Source organism: Musa acuminata, chromosome BXJ3-4, assembly GCF_036884655.1.
Source record: "Musa acuminata AAA Group cultivar baxijiao chromosome BXJ3-4, Cavendish_Baxijiao_AAA, whole genome shotgun sequence".
NCBI classification, from domain to species: Eukaryota; Viridiplantae; Streptophyta; class Magnoliopsida; order Zingiberales; family Musaceae; genus Musa; species Musa acuminata.
In genome coordinates this window covers 43,839,143-43,859,058 of record NC_088352.1, presented here as the reverse complement: position 1 = coordinate 43,859,058, position 19,916 = coordinate 43,839,143, and the positions used below count along the sequence as shown (strand labels likewise).

Genomic DNA, 19,916 nt, shown 5'->3' with positions numbered 1-19,916 from the left:
TCAAGAAGGAACTGACCATGCATATGAGGTAGTGTTTCACAGCCTTTTGACTTCATAGTAAACATGGACAAAATCTGATTTGTCGCAGCCGAAACCGGAGTTGCGGCACACAGTCAAGCACCTATTGACAAGAATAACTAGAGGAACTTATGAAGAAACAAGGCAAAATTGACCCTGTTTAAGATGCTTGAAGTATATTTCATGATATATGCATGATCAAAATCCTAGCCTTCCAACAAATGTCATGGATGCAGGACAAGATGAGATGGAGGCTGATAGATGTCCAACATGAGAACCCACTAGAGAATTGACAAACCAAATATGTTTTCCAAACATCTATCTTATTTCAATGTAAATCTGAAGTCAAGAAGGAACTGACCATGCATATGAGGTAGTGTTTCACAGCCTTTTGACTTCATAGTAAACATGGACAAAATCTGATTTGTCGCAGCCGAAACCGGAGTTGCGGCACACAGTCAAGCACCTATTGACAAGAATAACTAGAGGAACTTATGAAGAAACAAGGCAAAATTGACCCTGTTTAAGATGCTTGAAGTATATTTCATGATATATGCATGATCAAAATCCTAGCCTTCCAACAAATGTCATGGATGCAGGACAAGATGAGATGGAGGCTGATAGATGTCCAACATGAGAACCCACTAGAGAATTGACAAACCAAATATGTTTTCCGAACATCTATCTTATTTCAATGTAAATCTGAAGTCAAGAAGGAACTGACCATGCATATGAGGTAGTGTTTCACATCCTTTTGAATTCATCGTAGTACTGGATTTAACATAGAGAAAATGTGACTGCAACATAATGTGGATGCTTAGGTCACCAAAGACTAGAACACATAATTATAATAACAAAATTACTGAAACTTTTCTTCAGATGTATGATTTCAGGTCTATTGTATATATATAAAGGAGGAAAATGGTGGACAGGATTTCCCTGCAGCATCATTTGTTGACAAAAGGTATTACCTGGCAATGAATCAGATGATGAAATATATAATGTGGAAGATCCTTCCAAGTCTACAACTTTAGCCACTACAGTGCACTCGCTTCTTGTGAGCTGCATCACTAATCAAATTTTGTAATAAAAATTAAAATAGTTGTTACTAGAAAGAGACTAAAAATCAGCTATTCTAGCCTAAAATATGCACTCCCTCCTATCTCCTTGAGTCAGCACCAAGTTTTTCCAGTAACAGATGTAACCTCAAAGCCCATAAGAATTAGTTTCCTTGGGTGAGTTTCTTCAAATGATATAACTTGTTCATTGCCAAATGGACAATGAAGCTGGCCACACTGGAAAATTTTATGAAGCAAACTTGCAGGTTCTCCAATCTTTCACATTCATGCTCAGTTGATGAGGCACAGCAGCTGACCAGGCATCTAAGTCTGGCAATGGACCAGTGAGAGCAAGATAGTTGTCACTATCTTTCTCTGCTATTCTTTTCCAGCTCAGCTGCAAAAAACCTTTTATTGCATCAGGAATGACTTGCAGAATAAAGGATAATATCGTACAAGAGACAATATATGCAAGAGATGACTATACAAAATGGAAGATTGCATACACCATCTTAAACACATTGCTTTTTCTAAAATGTTTCATTTTATAGAGTGACATACAATCCCATGTTCATCCATGGGAAAAAAAAAAACCTTCCCAACAGACATCCGAATGCATCTACCTGAAATTTAAAGCCAAAATCTTACTGGCATGGAGGCTACAACCCAGTAGAATATACGTATATATATTTTTTGCTGAAAGTGTAGGAGTTACTCGAATTCTATAAGGTAGATGCTAAAGATATAAAAAGTGAATATATATGGTCATTGCCCGAAGATCACTTAAAGCACTTGCCAGACATAGTCAGAGAGATGTTGCCTTAAGAAAAGCAAGCAACTGCCTCTCAGCCACAAACATATTTAACTGAAGACCTCAGACTGACTGAATCATAAAATCCTTTGCCCAACAAATTTAAAACCTATCTGAAAGACCAAAACAAAATTGATGCATATGCATCATCAGGTCAATAACATAACTGAATTACATAATGTGAACCATGATTGGGGATTAAGAATAATTATACCACTTGATAATTCAAGCACTTGATTCTGAAATCAATAGGAAAGTTCTAAGATCTGATCAAACACAAGATCCAGGTGTCTAAAAATATTGGCAAATCAGTAGAAACCAATGACCAGTGTATAAGGACAGGCAGCAACAAACCTTTCCAGGAAATGCTTGGCAAAGTGCCTTAATAGTAGAATTCTGAATCCAGGAACCATCCATATTGGCTGTTCCATCACCACTTCCAGATACTTCAGCATGAGCTCCACCACAATTTACCATGATACGACCCTGGGGCATCAATTTTCTCTCGATATCTAACCATGTAGTGACCTGTTATGCACATAAGAAAATATTATTATATTAAACTATGAAAGAACACAAGTCACAGTGAAAAGAAGAGAGGCCATAAAGGAAAACAGAGAAGAGCATAAATAAAATGAAAAAGAAGAAAAGTTAAGTAAAACAAGAACCAAGTGATCACCACAAAATACAGAATTTAAAAAATCCAGACAGAAAAGAAAAAAAAGAACTTCTAGGTTAGAGTGAACATGGCAGATATAGGAGAAATATATTGGGCAAAAAAAATACAACAAATGGATTTGAATCATGGTTTCCTTATAGATGGTCAGAAAGGTTAGACTGCCAACAAGCACCAAACTTTTTGTATATGCCAGGAAAATAGTAGTATAGCATACAAAATGTGATAGAAAATACATGGCAACAACCACTTATAATATTAAAATTTTTCTCTTATGGAATATAAGACCTAAATACCTGAACCAATGTATGCAACATAGAGCAAGCATGAACACAACTGAATCTTAAGTAAAATTATTATGGTAAAACTACGAATAGAAAGAACATGTTAAATGTGAAAGAGAGAAAAAAGTACAAACCTCTTTTAGCTGTGGCAGAATTTTTCCATCGGAAAATAAATCCACAATGATTCCTGTATTGTGACACAACACAAATACAATCTTTATGAAAAACAAGATAAACTGGTTTTAAGTTAAAAACCAACTAATCAGCATGTCATTGTAAAATTAACAGAAGATTAAACTTTTGACATGATTCTGACTGTAATGTTTTGCCTAAACTATGAATTGCAACTTTTATGATCATAAACATATCCATTTTGGACATTTTTCATTTTCCATAATTGGGTCAAATGTCTATTGGTGAGTTGATGCACCACATTTTGGTTTTCCTAGATTTATCATGGACCAATAAAAGTTACTGTGACTCAAAGATTATACCCTCTAATTATTTTGAATTATAATTAAATATTTTTAGAATTATTAGCATGGTTCAAGGTATTAGTCTTGACTATGATCCATATGACTATAAAAGTCCACTTTTGTCCAATCTCTCAGCCTGAGAACCACAAATGGGTTGGAATTGGAAAAAGTTGTTAAACTCAATTTTAATACCTCGAAGAACAAAAAAAGAAAGAAGGAGTTATACTAAAGGAAAGGAATAAGGAAAGCCGATGCAAAATGCTGAAAAAACGAACAATCTAAAGTAAAGGGAAACATTGTTACTATGTTATATAAAAATTAAAATGAAAAATAGAAATGTTAAGTTTACATGAATGTCATGTTTCAAATGATGACAATATCATTTGAATAGATGCTTTCCCTTACTGAGCATATCCATTTACTCATCCTATTGTCTCTCAAGGTAATGATTTGATTGACCCATTAATGCTGGTGGAGATTGTGACTCAGAGGTTCACATTCATGCTTGGCCATGCTGTTTTAATAGGTAAATACATAGAATTTGCACTTCCTTATGTTGTTATATACTTGAGCTCTGTGCTTCCATGTTTCTGCAAGTGATACATGATCGCCATATGTATTTATATGATGAAATTTCCCTAGGCATACTTAGTTGTGTTTATGAGGTTATATCTTAGCCAACCCCATATAGTTGGGATACTATGGCTTCAAGTTGTTGAATGGAGTCATATCTTGTAGATGTAAAGTGTCTCCTGTCATATTTTGAGGAAGGCTTTTCCTCAGGTCTCAGGTTATAAACTAAAAAAATCAAAAATCCTGATAACAAAATCTTATGGACCTTTATAAGCTCTTGACAAGACCAGTACACCCAAAGTGTTAAGGGGTGTAACCAGATTAAATAGAACAAAATTGAAAAGCATTTTGCATAAAGAAAATTCAGGAACCACCGCAGAAAATAATATTAACAATAATATTCAAGGCCGTAGAAATAAAAGTACCAGCAAAACCTCCTGGAACTCTCACAGATTCAGAAAATGCATCACCAATGTGAACAGAAAGAGAACCACCAGCTGATGTGCATTTCTCTAATTCAGACAGACCAAAATACTCCCTTGCCATGTCAATCAGCTGCCATGAATTACTCACAAAAAAGGAAGTAAGTGTTTATGTGAAACTGTATAATCAAGGAAGTATGTGGAAGTGGCCTTATAAATACCAGACATTGTTGAAGTGTTAGGAAAGATAAAAGAACGGAATCTCATAAAACAAGTTTGCCACTGCCGGTCAACGTATAATTGTGCTCAGTAAATCAATTATTGACAAGCTTGCCAAAAGATCATTGACGTATATAAACTATTGCATAACATAAAAAATAGACCATCTTTTTAACTACCATCAAATTTTCAAAGACAACTTGCCATTGGTAATCAATGAATGGAGAATACCATAGTTGAAGTACCTATTAAGCTTACAGTGTCTTAATTTTATGCTTATAGGTGTTAAATTAATAAATTGTTGCTAAATGTAGTGTAAATCTTTAAACTTTACTCCTGAAACACTAATTACCATGAAATTCTTGCATAGTTGATTCAACAGAAAATGATATTTTCATCGTGCATTCTTTTTTGTGGATTTCTCAACATAAAGATTGTAACTAAATCATGAAATCGTCATTCCTCATGTCCAGGTCGATAAGTTTTGGCCAACACAGGACTGTGATTTCATGTTTTCTAGTCTAAAGAGTCAACTTTTTACTGCTCTTGATGACTTAAGATCCAATTTAATCTGAAGTATTTCAGTTTGAAAAGATAGAAAGTTTCTGTAAGTATGCATGGCAGAGTGCCATGTGATATGTCAAGGTCCCATATGGGGTCAGTCAAGCATCTAATAGTGCTGAACTGCTGTAGCATCCTACATTAAGGGTAAGCAAGGCTGATTCTGATTGGATGTGGCCAGATCTTGGTTGGTCTGATCCAGAACAAGCCAAATCCACTCATTAAGTATCATTATCTCATACATAAATTGCTTAGATTAGTGTAATTTTTGAGAACTTTTCCTTACTATTTCATCAATCTCCCAACCTTCCAGGTGCAAGTTCGGCCACAATTTAAGCATTATATGTGCTGCTGTTCCACCACCCTGGAGAAATATCATAGTTCACTTCAGTATATGATTTCTTAGACATGAATAGTTGGGGAAAATAATTGCAGGCTTTCCACTAATTGCAGTAGATTACCAAGCCTAAGATTGCAATTGGACCTTCTGGAACAATAGCAGGAAGACTGGCAAAATCATCCTAAAGAAAACACCAAGCAATCTAGTAAATATAACAAATCATAATTACTTACAAAAAACTCGTGATAGCACATATGCATCTTAGTGTAAATTAACAGAATATCTTATGCACCATACTATAGCTACCATCCAAGTGTATAAGAATGGATTTGTAGTTCTTAACATAGAGACAACAAAACGGCACTTGCACACATCCATGCGCACCTAAGCATAAATACAGCAGGTAAGAATAACATATATAGAAACAAGACATCCAAACATAGACATAGAGAGACACAAATACATACAACATGGTAAATAGAATATGCTATTGACTTTCTCGATAGAAGAACATCCACATCAAGTAATTTCAGCAGTTGAAAGATAAGAAATATCAATTTAATTCTACACTAACATGGTATTTAGTAACTAACTTGGGAAAATGCTAAAAGAATGTTGGATTTGGAAATATGGAGGAAACATAGAATACAAGGTCTCCTGGGAACAACATTACTTGCATAAAAATACACATGGTGCGTAACTACCTCCCATCAATTAAGATACCACAACAGACAAAATTGATTTATCTGATTTCATTATTTTCCTGGAAGCACTAAGAAAACATGGAACAATAAAGATGGAAAAAATCAAAGGAGAAGCCAATAAACAGGTTACGATAACCTCAAAAAATATCAAAAATATTTAAATGTGAAAATATCTTTTTTTTCTTATTCAAAGAAATTTTGAATTACACCATGAAACTGATTTTCTTTACGAATTTGCATCATGAAGCTGCAATTTTATTTTCCAAACATAGAATGAAAATCATGCAAGCGAAGAGTATGACGAATTCTGTGCATGATCTCGTTATCTCCCTTAATTCCTGGGACTCCCAACAGCATTGACAAATGCTGTCTCCATGACACTCTAGCCTTGTTTCATAATAGAATATTTTGCTGAAAGATTCCAAAAAGTTACCTCAACAATGATGATAATACAAATAATTAGACAGAAAAAAAATGATATACATCATACCCAATATGATCCTGTCAATAACTGCTCCTTGTTTAACATGCTGTGAATGTTATCTACAAAATAACAGAAAAACAATAATTATGGACAGATTAGGCAAAGATAGTGGTTGATCTTGAGACTGGAACTTTTAAGTGACTAGTCCATAGCATTGACTAAAGAAATCCAATTATAGTGTCAAAAGTTTCTTATGAATTTGCACAACCGAACATCAAAGATACTCAAAGGATATTCAAGTGAATCCATTCACAAAATTCCTTCCAGTGTAATGACAGCAATAGACCTATACTTTAGCCCAGTGGACAACTTGAGATCTTTTTACTTCTTTTTCTTGTGCATGGTAGTCCCTTAATGCTATTATGTGTAGCATGGTTAGCTTAGATACTTTTCCAAGTATTACTACTTTACATATATTTAAACATAACAATACACGAAACATGAATCCCATCCACCTCAACATCTTGTCCACATCACCCTTCAATCTACCTCCTAAATTTCTAAGTGCAAGCAGCCAGCTATGGTCAGTCTCTACTTATTTAAGTGAGGGATAGCAAATGACATGACAAATAAGGCTATCGGCCAAATTATGCCTTTTAAATGGCACTCAAGGAGGGGTGTGTCATTATGAGGATATGAAGGATGATCAAACAATCCCTGAAAATAATCATCAGTGCCAAGTCAACTGCAAAAAGATGCAATGTTCAAGAACTGTTATGAAAGTCAACTGTGAAAAGATGTAATATTCAAGAACTATTATGAACAAAAGAAGCGTTTATAGTTCAAGTTCTTCGTCGGGTCGAGTTGGGACAGAAGAAACTGCATGAACACAAGGTTAACATCCTACTCCTAGGAAATGTCTCTAAGTTCTCTGAACAGGAATGGGTTCAATCGTCAAATATCTTACAGGTTTCACAACCGATTCAGACCCTCAACACCAAATCCAAGATTCAAATTCAGGCATTGGAAAAAAGGTAAAAAAATCAAACCAATAAAAAAACGAGAGAGTGAAGAAATCCCGTCAAACAAGAATAGATGCGGCAACACATTCCATCGAATGTCTTAACGATTTCACAGTCGAAATTCATATTTTTACGGCTAGACTACGAATTCAAGAAAAAACAAGAAAATCCAAGAGCATGAGAAGCACCTACGGGTGGAATCGAGGAGCAGAAACCTCGAAGCCGGCGTGTCCACAACCACAATATCGTTGTGCAGGCTCGTGATGGCGGCCAGGACCGAAAAGGACGAGTCGTCCTCCGTCGACGCCGGCACCGGCGCCGGAATTTCCTCCGCGTGGGAGGCTGAGCGATAATTGATGACTCTCCGGCCACAAGGAGGAGGACAGGACAAGAAGAGCGTCCTCGTGCCGGACTCGTGCCGACTAGCTCGGAGGGCATGGCGGTGGCGGTGGCGGCGGCAGTGAATCTTGGTGCGCACTCGAGGCGCAAAGCCGAGAGAGAGGTGAGGAGGACAAGCTACCGCCATGGCCGTGACCATTGCCGTGGTTTGGCTCCTCTTAAGGAGCGTTTCCTCTCAAGCTAAGGTAGGAAACGAACTCTCCTGCGATGGGCAAATTATCTCCTCACTCACAAGCTTGCTTCGAATTAGCGGATATATCATATTTTCTTTTTTTCTTTTTTTAATTGTAAACAAATTGGTTGACGATATACACATTTCTAACGACGAAACAATAAATTCTATTTACCATTAAATTACCAATAAATTCTAAATTATAAGCTAATTTAGAATAGAAAAATATAATAAAATTTACTTTTGTTAAATTATAAAAAAATATAATAGTACTTTAAATCGACCTAAGTAAGATTATGAGTTGAATCGGTTTAAAGATGAGAAGAGTCATTTGGAAAAGAAATAAAAATAATATTTTTTAGAATATTTTTAGGAGGGATGTTTTGTGGAACATTGCACAATGTAAAGGGCATTTTAGAAAATTCGGCCTTATATAATTGATTTGCTATCCCCTTTGAACCTCTTCGTGCTGTCTACTCCAAAACGGTGAGCAGGCGAGTGTTACCATTGGGGCTTGATCCCTGTTTGATCTCAGACAGGCTTCAGAATCTTCGTTAGAATTAGCCAATAACTGTTTGCCACGGCACGTAAGACTGATCTCATTGCAAGTATAAATGCTGAACCCTGCCTTCGTAAAAGAGGTGATTCCGACCCCTTCGACAGGGACATGGACCCCACAGGTCAGTACAACTGAGCCGATGGAGACTTCAGAAAAATAAGAGAGCAAAAAAAAAAAATACTAAAGGATTTCTCGGGACAACTGACACCGAGAGGAGGAAGCTCGAGGTAGGAGGGAGACGGAGAAGGAAGGAAGCGTGGGTGTTCGCTGAAGGCAGTAAGTCTTCCTCTCTTTGATCCCCCCGTTCTTGGAGGTTCCTTCATAATCCATTGCTATTGACCTCGGGATTCCTGGCTCGGAACATTTCTATGTTGACACTTCACCATCGAGCGCATTGATAGCGGTGTGATATTACTCCTACCGATTGTTGATCTTAGGTCTTCCGAAATTTGTTCTTAGAATGAGGCGTGACATCTTTTACATGCCCTTTGTCAAAACCCTAGCTGTGTCATGGGGTTTTCCCCCTTTTTGTGGACTTCTTGTTTCGTGCGTTTGGGATCTTGAACTACGGTGTTGGTGATTGTGCTTCAAGTTGTGGAGGTGAAAAATGGGACTTGGGGCCTCAAGAGACCATGGAAGTTCCTGTTGTTGCCGAAGCACCGAGTAATGCTTATGCATTGTTCGGAAACTTGATCGGATGTTTTCAGTATGAAAATGATTTAGGGTATGCACATTGGTGAAGCTCGACCTGGGTTAATATTCGTGGTGGAAAGTAAAGACTATCTTGATCACTTCTATGTTCAATTTGCTAGATTTTACGGAGACGATGTTTATTCTGTGCTTGAACTGAAAAGAGATTGAGTCACTAGGACCTTGTAGCCTCCGCATAATTATCTGAGAAGTATATGCTACGTCCCCAATCTCCCACAAGAAGAAATAAAAATGAACAAGGGTGCCATTCATAATTTGTAAGTAACCAGCAAACCCATGCATGTAAAAGGGTAAACAATGAAATCATGGAGGTTGTAGCAGAATGACTGAGAAATGCTTTGATCATTCCTTTTTCATTATCCTTCTTGCTTTTGATTGATGGTCCAGTTCTAGCCTATTTTCTGGTCATGCATAATTTAAATATACACCAGATACATATGGTAAGAACTTGTAGACTCTGTAAATCAGTATTATTCTCTTGCAAGAACTTTTTACAAAAAAGGGGTCCTCCACCTGGATTCTTCCTGTATCCCAATTTATTGTGTTTTAGCCTCTTAATCTCTCTTTCATATCTTTCCAACTCCCAAACTCTTCTGTCTCAGAAATTTTGAAGGATTTTTAAACATAGCTTTTCTCTTTTGTCTTTTTTCTTGAACATGTGATATAGCAAGTTATTCATGGTGGTGATTTCTCTAAAGTTCATGCTATCTATTTCTTAAAGGTACGAATGTGGAATAATTTGTATACCATCTGTTCAAATTGCAGGCTGTATATTTATATATATTTAGCCATTTGATTTTATCCTCGTATGGTTGCAGCACATGGTACTCAAACTACATTCATAACCTTTCTTTTCTGTGTTCAGATCTGACTTCCCATGAATCTGCAGCTTTGCTCGTAATTAATATCAAAATGTAGGCAATGGTTTATCAACATGCATATGTGGATAATATTCTTCTGCTTGTTGGCATCACAAATTTATCTCATGCTGGATGAAATCATGAAACCGCTATTCAAGTTCATTAAGCATGTAATAATGCACAATAGTATACTGCATTGACCAATTCATAAACACTTGGGATTCCAACTATAAGCAACCAATTCAAGAAATATATTGTCAGTTTCTGGTTCTTTTATGCATTACATGAATGGAGAAATAAAGAGTCAAGCCCCATGATTCTCCAAGCTCTCATGTTAAGGTCTTCTTCCTGGTCTGTCTATGAACTAATTCTGCCACTTATATGGAGCATATGCATCTGATTCTGTGTGAATCCGTTGTCTGATTCTCTTTGCTTCTTTCCATTTCTCATCTCTCATTTTTTTTCTCAATAATCAATTTCTTCAAATAATCTATCGAGTATATCTTATTTGGCCAAGTTGTCACCATGGACCTTTCTCTTTTGTTAACTCATATCCATTTGTACAGACAATCACTAAATTACATACACATGGATGCATAACTATGTACTATGTTTGAAGAAAAAATAGTGACAATTCGTTTGAGAGTTCACAATTATGATTGTGCACAAAATTTAATTAGAATATCTATTTTCGTAACAATTTTACATCACCAATGTGAAAATAAATTAGCAAGTGTGAATCTCATTGCAAACTAAAGGAAATATACTAAACACAGACTTTTCTGATACAGAATTCATGAAGGCTTGTTTTTTTATTATAAAATATGTATTTCATTGCAGTATTTGTAAAACATAGCTGCACATTATTAATCACTCTGATGTTATTTTTGGATAGGGATAAATTTTTAGCTTTAATTACATGTGCAACATGCACTTATGGCATTCGATCTGTGTTTCATTGTTGACAGCGACTTGACTTGATTGTATACATAGCCAGGGAATTGAATTTTTTAAAGGTAGCCGTACAAAGCCTGCAAGAAGACTGCATAGTGCCTTAGAGGGGTGCTGCAGTGGTCCCTTGGTGGTTTGTCTCAAAGAGAATGCTTCCACGAAAAATAGAATTTAGAGTTTGATGAGATGGATAAAAAATGAAGGAATTGATGAGAAAGTTACAATAAGGTTTCAAATATAGAGCATAGATACAAAATGTAGATATTGTAACATGTAAATAGATAATTTGATACGTTGCTAATAATTATGTTTAAGTTACTCATCTTTGCCTTTTTACCTTTATCTTTAGAGTTCTAATGTGAAAAAAAAGAAAAAAAGCATCCTATTGGATACTTCAGGTAATATGTCTTTGGATCATGTTTAAGTGTAAGTTGTTGAGAACTTCATGGTACACAATCCTACGGATGATTACTGATTTAGCAATTTGATTCTTCTCAAATTCAGTAATTCCTGATAAGAAAATTCTTCAGGCAATATGATATATTCTTTTTAACATTGCGGTTATATCTTTTAAAAATCACTGAGATAATGCTTGTTAAACTATATCAATAACTTAAGTGGGATACCTTTAGGTTAAATATTCAAAAGTTTTTCCAAGTTTTGTTATTGTTGTGCAATTTATTATCTCCATACTGGTGCTATTAATTTTGGTGTTTTCTTTAGCTAAATCAATGTGGTTTATACAGAGTGATGATGATGATAATGAATTTGGCAAGTAGTTATCTTAAGAACAAATGAGTGAGGGGTTTTCATGACAACTCAGGATTGTGCATTAAGCATTTCTACCCCCTAACAATTAGAGGAAGTATATGCTTGTTATGAACAGCATGGTGATGGCATTCAGTTGAATTGCTTTTGAGGAGCTCATTTTACCATCAATTCTTCTCTTGTAAGCATTACATAGACTTGATTACCCGTTTGTACTCTTTCTTTCTTTTGATAGATAATCTTTGAAATTTTATCATGGGATGTGGCTGAATGTGCACACCATGTTAATGCTTAACAGATAATAGAAACTTTGAACTCATCCTACAAGTCGATTGCGGTTATGGATGAGATTGGTCATAGGGAGAATGGGAGACACAAGAATGATCAATACAAAACAGCTCATGCACAGGTATTATTTTAAAAGAATTTTGCAGATATTTCTGGCCAATGTTTTTCCTGGTTTTATTGATTTTAATTAAGATGTTGAAAAGCTCAAGCTTAATAGAAAAATTCATTTTTTTCTTATCAGTGTCTCTAAATTATAACAGCTTCAATTGACGGTATGATTAAACCAGAGAATCACTTTTTTTTGCACTTATCATTATTTTTAAAGTTGGCTTCACTACTCGAACTTAAAATTAAGTTCTAAACATTTATAGTCCATTGTTATTTGCTTTTTCAGAATCTTTTATCTTACTAGTGCTTGATTAAATTTTGTTCAATGACCATTCAGGTTGTATGTCCATTATTTTTTCAATATTAGATATGTCAATTCTGAAATCTTGTTGTTGGTATTCTGAAAATGTTAAGAACTTCTTAAGTTGGATTCAAGAAACTGGGTACATAACTATCCAAGATTTAAATTCCGAATGAAGGCATTACTATCTCCATGTTGATCTTTGTCCTGAATTTAGTTTCTTAACTTTATTCACTCACTTCTGACTTTCCTATTTAACAAATCAAATTAATTCCTTTTAGGAGAGAAATTTGGTTGTCTGGCCTTCAACAGTTTGTTTAGAGGTTCATATATTTTTAGCTCCACTACATATATAAAAGAAACCATAAGATTAAATTGGCATACGATGAGCATATGATACTTGAGAAGCTTCTTTGGCCTTTTCTATATGTCAATTCATATGATGTAGTGCCAACAGTGTTCCTACTAAATAAAATTAATTACTTACCGATATCTATATAGCTTCCTTTTATCATGCTAAAAGTTTGCAGATAAATGACAGCACCCTTGAGCACCTTCAGTTTCTGGCTTACATTACTCATCTTATTATTCTCTTTGGATGATGATATTACAGTGGATGATGCCTCATCATCAGCTGAAGGAGAATCAAACCATAAAGCTCCTCATGGCTGAGCGGGAGAAAGCTCTCCAAGAACGTGACATAGCCATAAGTGAGAAGAAAGCTGCTTTAGCTGAACGAGACACGGCCTACCTCCAGCGTGATGCTGCAATCGCTGAGAGGAATAATGCCATTTTAGAACGTGATGATGCAATTGCTGCCCTTGAATATGCCCGTGAGAATTGCATGAGCAATAACTGTGCACCTGGATGTTCCCCTGCTCCTTGCGGAACAAAAAACATGTACAACTATCAACAGCAACACCTTCAGCATATCCAAGCTGCACCGCAGCAACTGCATGATGCTCCCAACAACCAAACACGAGAGACACCAAGAGGTGAGGCCTTTCACAACTCAGGTGGTCCAGAGACTTTAGGGAAGCTCATCAAGACCAAAAGGTCAAGGAAGAAGACTGAAGTTGAAGCCTCTTCATCAAAGAAGATGACAAAGTTCCCTCGCAAGAGTAAGAAGAGTGGGGGTAACGATTGGGACAAGCAAGTCACTATTGCAAGGGCGGCTGGTGCATGGAGAGGTGAAGTCGGAGTTGGGGAAGATCTAAATAAGGTGTCCTCATTGAAGCATCATGAATGGAAGAGTCAAGACCTGGGTCTGAATCAGGTAACGTTCGATGACTCATCCATGCCAGCGCCTGTCTGTTCGTGCACTGGGAGATACCAACAATGCTACAAGTGGGGGAACGGAGGATGGCAGTCTGCCTGTTGTACCATGACTCTTTCCATGTATCCACTACCGGTTCTGCCCAACAAGCGTCATGCACGTGTCGCAGGGCGCAAGATGAGCGGCAGCGCATTCAGAAAGCTTCTAAGCAGGCTAGCAGCAGAAGGCCATGACTTGTCTCTGCCAGTTGACCTTAAGGACCACTGGGCTAAGCATGGGACAAATCGCTACATCACCATCAAGTGAGGCAGTATGTTTTGATGAGTTTTGGTGTCCTCTGTGATCTAAAATCTGTGGTGGGTCGTTTGCAGGGAAACTACCACCAGGAAGCTGTTCACTTCGATTAGTGTTTGTTTATGCAGTAGAATTCAGAAACTTTTATCTACTACTGGTTGTCATGTTCTTTCTTCTTGTAAGATATTCATCAATATAATGAAGCTTGCCCCAAGAAAACAAAAATTGAAAGTTCTCTTGAACTCGTTGGCATGTAGGATTGCTGAACTCTTTTTATCTTCTAACATCCTCTGTAGTTATTTGCCAGTCGTGTAAGATGGAGAACAGAATTTTCAGTTTCATGATGGAGAAAGTCCTTGTAGATATCCTTCCAAATTAAGTCTCTTAATTAAAATTGAAGAAATTACTGTTTTTTGTGTAAAAATGATGCTGTATGAGGTATGGTGACATTTTGTTAGAATCTCAGCTCAGTAATTTTGGACAAACATCCCCTATCAGTTTCTGTACAATAAAAAAGGATCAATACTTCGTGATGCTTGAAGAAGGGTTGATCATAGGAACAAGTTCCCTAATCAGAATGCAATTAGCATGATGACTCAGAGAGATCGATAACTCCAAACAGAAGTACAAACATGCTTGAAGAAGGGTTGATCATAGGAAAAAGTACAAACATCGATAACTCCAATCAGAAAGCAATTAGCATTAGCATGATGACTCGAGATGGATAACTCCAAACAGAAGCACAAACATGACCTAATCTTGAAGGAGCAACAACTCAATCTTTCCTGAACAACACATGCAGCTCCCAATGCAAATGGTGAGACGAAAATGCAAGTTATACAAATATGAAGTCCAATCTCATTAAAACAAAACATGGAGAAGAATCTGCTAATTGGAATACAAGGTAGATTGAAACAACCAATTCGCATATCACAATCACCCAACCCCTTGCAGCTCAGATTGTCATTGTTTACATCACCATGAATGATGTGGCATCATCGAGAATTGAGTCTTGTCAGCTTCTTTACAGCAGGTCAGTGTGGCCAAGTAAATCTTGACACACAGCAAAACAGAGTGAAAAGAAAATTAGTTCGATTCCCATATGGTAACACCATCGCAAGTGCAGATCTTCTTATAATTTTCACCGACTCCTGCACTCCTTGCTATTACTGCAGCTGTGATGCCTGGGTCCGATTTGTCTTCAGTTTCATAAATCACAATTGAGCGGCCAATGAGATCGGCAACCCTAATCATTGCTTTAGAACCCGTGAAGTTGGCTTCACCTGTCCCTAGAGCTTCTAGTGTTCCCAGGTCGCCAAGGGGCTGTGCAGATCAAACCAGAATATTCAAGGCATTTCTACTTCCAACAATATGATATGACACAATGGAAAAAGTAAAACAAAATATTTCAGATATTTCAAATTCCTGTCTTTGTTATCTTCCCCATGTTAAATAACCTTATATTGTATGAACCATATACTAGAGGGTGGTTGAGGCTCTCTACAAGTGAGTTCCTACAGTAATCAAGAATTCAAGATTTCTACAGAAGTGTCAAGATGCAAAAATAATTCTGCTTAGTGATTACAGCATGCAATTTCACGACAAAGATTGAAAAGAAAAATATCCTCAACCATTCATACAGTTCTGTAGGTTCACTAAAATGCGATTAAACATAAAACATGACAAACAAATGTCTCCAAATATTTATCCCAAACAACTAAATGGAGTTCAAAGTCAAATACAGATTGAAAATCAAAATGCTAATGCCAAGGAGATATGCATTGAAGAACTTAACTACTTTCACAAGCTAAATGCTAAAATTCAGTGCAGGCAGATCCATGCAGTCAATAACTGCAACATCAACAAGCAAATGCACACACATAGTATGCAACTGCAAGAATGAGAGACAAATTTTCATCAGTAAAATGGTTTGGAAAAACACAGAAAAACATGGTAAATGGTACCGTTTCAGATATATGATCTGGTGGATTAAAATTTTTCCCAGTGCTTGCTGCTCCCTTGGTCAAATCCCCAAACTCATTTATGCTCCATGCATGCTTGCCAGGGGATAAACCACTAAAGCTGGCCTCAATTCTTGCTAGTTCCATACTCACCTGGGCCAGGCGTACAACACCATATATTACAGGGCCTTTAAACTCAGCAACAGCAGCAGAAACTAAAAAGTCTACAAAAGATGGTAATTACAGTCAGTCACTTTGACTATCCATAGACAGAAATAACATCATTTTTGAATTATAAACTACAAAATAATTTGCAACAACAAATTCTTCATTTCAACCTTTTGGTTTGGTCAACTACATTAAATGCATGACTTCCATACAAAGGTGTCCACATGCTTTGACTGAAGGACTATCAATTCACCAACTAAATATATGTACTTGGGAGGAAAACAAACTGTAAGAAAATCCACAAGATAAAAATCATTTAAAGATCTTTTGCTTTTTTTAACATCAATCAATCACCAAATCAAGCATCAGTATTCTGCAGCAACTCTGCAGATATTAAATGTTTCAGATAAAATCCTATAGAAGAATGAACCAGCTGGCCAACCATGTAGTTTGCAACTCTTTCTAGAATGAGCACATGTTATCCCATAACTTGTGCCTTGCATGAATATAAAGTTCCTATTTGTTACAAAATGCACAAAAATACAAATTAAGTGTATCATATACTGCACTTAAGAACAATTTATTGAAGATCAAATGATTTTAATGTTGGTCATGATCTTATAAAAACATGCTTAAATCTTTACTTCTAAGGTTTAAAATACCAGTCTGATAGGCACGTGCTGATTGAAACATAGTTTAATATCAGTAAAGATATGGTTCATTTGGTTATTCAATAAAACTTGGTAGTGCAGGTCGTTTTACCATCCGATATGTATCAGTATCATAGAAATCTGATAGGTTACTAAAACCAGTATCATACTTGTATTTAAAACCGTGCTATATCTTAAATAAATTCAACTCGGATGCTCATAATAGTTGAAAAAGAAGCTCTTATTTCAACTATGTTTAAGGCTTTGCAAAATATAGGAATGACCAACCACTGGGGTTGCCTTGTCCAACTAATCGGGCATTACGGCCAGTCTGAGCAAGAGCATCTTCCATGTCCTTCACAGGAATCGAGCCAAGGACTCTCACTACTTGATTGCTCAAATCTACATCAACATTTTTAATTCCTGTTTGCACAAAAACAGTGTGCATAATCAGCTGAAAGCATGATACAAACAACTATTAGGAATGGTTTCAGCCCATTAGCAGAAACCCATAAAACACCAAAGATGATGACAATGTGTATGTCCAACAAGTCTCTATAGATGAAGTTTACTGATTATATACCATCAAGCTTAAGAAGATTATCCTTTACCGCCGAAACACAGCCTTCACATTTCATATCCACCATGAACTCTGTCTAAAACCATAAACGATTATTTAGAACAAAGAGATGAACAAGATCAAGCAAGCTTATAGAACAGAGTGTAAAAAAACCAGTACAGTAGTTCAATTAGCCAATATTTCTGTTAATCATTAGAAGGTTTCCATTAATGCAGTGACATCCAGACTCCATTCCACCTCGAAAATACATGTCAAATAGATACTTGCTTCACTAATATGCATTAGACGCTTGGACAACCATTGTCAAAATGGGCCCAACTAATTCATAAGGACTTTATTTGTTTCTGATCTTGGATTTAATTTATTATCAATCTTGATGATATACTAATGCCAAGTTGTTGTCACGCTCATAGGAATAGAAAGCAGCTATTATGAAGCTTTCCTAGATCTAAAGCTTGTTTCAGAGGTCTTCATATAATATCTTACTCAGTGTAAGTTAAAAGAAGAAAATACACCTTAAGAAAGACAATAACAAACAAGGTGCTACTACACTGGTTTACAAGAAGTCAAATGCGGCTTAATTGTAGCAGATCAGTGCATTAAAAATATACAATTTTTAAGGCAGATATGTTTGAGCTATTGTTGAACTTACTAATCCAGTCAGTAAGCATTCAACCGCTACTTTGGATATAAATGCTCCGAGAACATTAAGAAGCATTTTGCTTAAGCATATTCAAAACCAAATTGAAGCATTTTTCTCCGCTTAGTATTGAAGCATTCTGCTCCACTTAAATACCTTCAAATCAACCCAAACACCTGAAGAACTTTAGTGCTAGGCCAACCAGGTCTACAGAAGTATTTAACAGTGGTGGAACTTCATAAGACATCATCCAAGTCGAAGTTGTAAGAATACTCTAATGTACCAAATGACAATGAGTGATTTCCTTCTATCGTTTCAATATCTACATATACATATAGTAAATTCAACTCTAGTAACAAGAAGAGCATAGATTACGAAAATAAAGAATTTATTCTTGCACAGATCCTAGGATGACACAGAATGGAGTTATGGGAGGAAAAACATTAATGGAGACATATTCGAAACCATAAATTTGAAATCTCCACATCTCCATTGTTTGGATAAAACAAGTCTAGATCTTTATCCCAGTTTTCTCATGGTATAATAAAACAACATTTGCATATGCTCATGTCAAAGAAATGGATTCAGCTTCCTCAACAAAAAAGGAAAAAGAAAAAAGAAGCATAATCTACTGTTGTGCTGCAGTTATTTAGGTTACAAGAATTATCAAGTTAACGGAACATCTGCATGAAAAGATATTATATCCATGTTAATGAAGTGCGAAGATATGTCCTTATTTATGCTTTACACACACATGCACACAGAATTGTCTGTCAGACAGCTTGTTACTACTATTAGTTGTCCCTTTTGCACAGTGGCCAAAGGCAATCATACAATTTTGCACTACTTCAGGTGGAAAGAAGCATTGGTCATAGACTGAGATACAAATATTCCTAGATTATATTCACAATTTAGTCCTAAGAATTACCTTCAGTACCTGAAAAAGAATCAGATCAGTACAAACTCTAACAATCATCTCCCAGAAGACCAAGTTTTCAAGCATGAAATCTCTTGAATTTCAAATGGTGGCATCACAAGCAAAGCATTTTGCGCAACAAAATACAATCTTTAGGAACTTCTCCTTGCAAAAAGAACCACTCAAATACTAGGACCACCATAATAATGAAGTCAAGGTAGAGACAAAGAAAAAAGGGTAGTTGACGAGCAAAAAGAGACTTGCTTACCATAAGCTCCGGCAAAACCCCATCTTGCTGCAAGAGAAGCGAAAAATCAGAAACGATGAACCGAATTGAGCACGAGCATCGATGCCCGGTACTGGAGAACCACGGACGCAGGGACATGAGGCTCACCTGGACGGCGGAGGGTTTCAGCTCCGTGGCCGAGGAATCCATGCGGAGGGCGGCGAAGGGGAGCCTCCGGGTCGCCGATGCGGAGCGAAGAGAGATGGGAAGCTTGGTCGGGAAGGGAGAGTAAGAACAAGAGGAAGAGGAGAGGGTTAACGCTGCGATCGCTACGGGGAGAGAAGAGACGCTTAAGATTTTGAGAACAGCGACCATTTTTCGTCCTCTTAATGAGGGTTTGGTTTCGCACTCCCTTCTCCGATTCACTCTTTTATTACTTGCTTTATAATTCTTTTTCCTAAAGCTTTTTATCCTATTCACTATCCCGTATTATATTGTGG

At 36.5% G+C, this 19,916-nt stretch overlaps 3 protein-coding genes across 7 annotated transcripts; 1 reads left to right on the top strand and 2 right to left on the bottom strand.

Moving 5' to 3' along the window:
- Window positions 1-985: 985 nt before the first annotated feature.
- On the bottom strand, window positions 986-8,220 carry LOC135585488 (uncharacterized). Of its 4 annotated transcripts, none has more exons than XM_065146970.1 (8): window positions 7,781-8,220; window positions 6,633-6,685; window positions 5,560-5,619; window positions 5,385-5,462; window positions 4,322-4,451; window positions 2,982-3,034; window positions 2,242-2,415; window positions 986-1,473 (listed from the first exon to the last, which is right to left on the bottom strand). In XM_065146970.1, exons 1-8 carry the CDS (start codon window positions 8,124-8,126, stop codon window positions 1,324-1,326), a joined length of 1,044 nt encoding a protein of 347 aa, XP_065003042.1. In that variant the 5' UTR covers window positions 8,127-8,220; the 3' UTR covers window positions 986-1,323. The 4 variants fall into 4 exon arrangements, with proteins under 4 accessions (XP_065003042.1, XP_065003044.1, XP_065003045.1 ...); XM_065146972.1 differs by having other exon boundaries at window positions 997-1,473; window positions 7,777-8,220; XM_065146973.1 differs by lacking the exon at window positions 5,560-5,619 and having other exon boundaries at window positions 997-1,473; window positions 7,777-8,220.
- A 651-nt stretch (window positions 8,221-8,871) lies between these two features.
- LOC135585483 (barley B recombinant-like protein D) lies at window positions 8,872-14,517 on the top strand. Of its 2 annotated transcripts, XM_065145602.1 has the most exons (4): window positions 8,872-8,994; window positions 11,987-12,189; window positions 12,307-12,417; window positions 13,319-14,517. In XM_065145602.1, exons 3-4 carry the CDS (start codon window positions 12,349-12,351, stop codon window positions 14,285-14,287), a joined length of 1,038 nt encoding a protein of 345 aa, XP_065001674.1. In that variant the 5' UTR covers window positions 8,872-8,994; window positions 11,987-12,189; window positions 12,307-12,348; the 3' UTR covers window positions 14,288-14,517. The 2 variants fall into 2 exon arrangements, with proteins under 2 accessions (XP_065001674.1, XP_065001675.1); XM_065145603.1 differs by lacking the exon at window positions 11,987-12,189 and having other exon boundaries at window positions 8,884-8,994.
- A 593-nt stretch (window positions 14,518-15,110) lies between these two features.
- Window positions 15,111-19,871, bottom strand: LOC135637071 (copper chaperone for superoxide dismutase, chloroplastic-like). Its single transcript, XM_065149439.1, has 6 exons — window positions 19,585-19,871; window positions 19,459-19,485; window positions 17,638-17,710; window positions 17,343-17,477; window positions 16,240-16,460; window positions 15,111-15,598 (listed from the first exon to the last, which is right to left on the bottom strand). The coding sequence occupies exons 1-6, from the start codon at window positions 19,789-19,791 to the stop codon at window positions 15,362-15,364; spliced, it is 900 nt and encodes a 299-aa protein (XP_065005511.1). The 5' UTR covers window positions 19,792-19,871; the 3' UTR covers window positions 15,111-15,361.
- Between the last annotated feature and the right edge of the window lie 45 nt (window positions 19,872-19,916).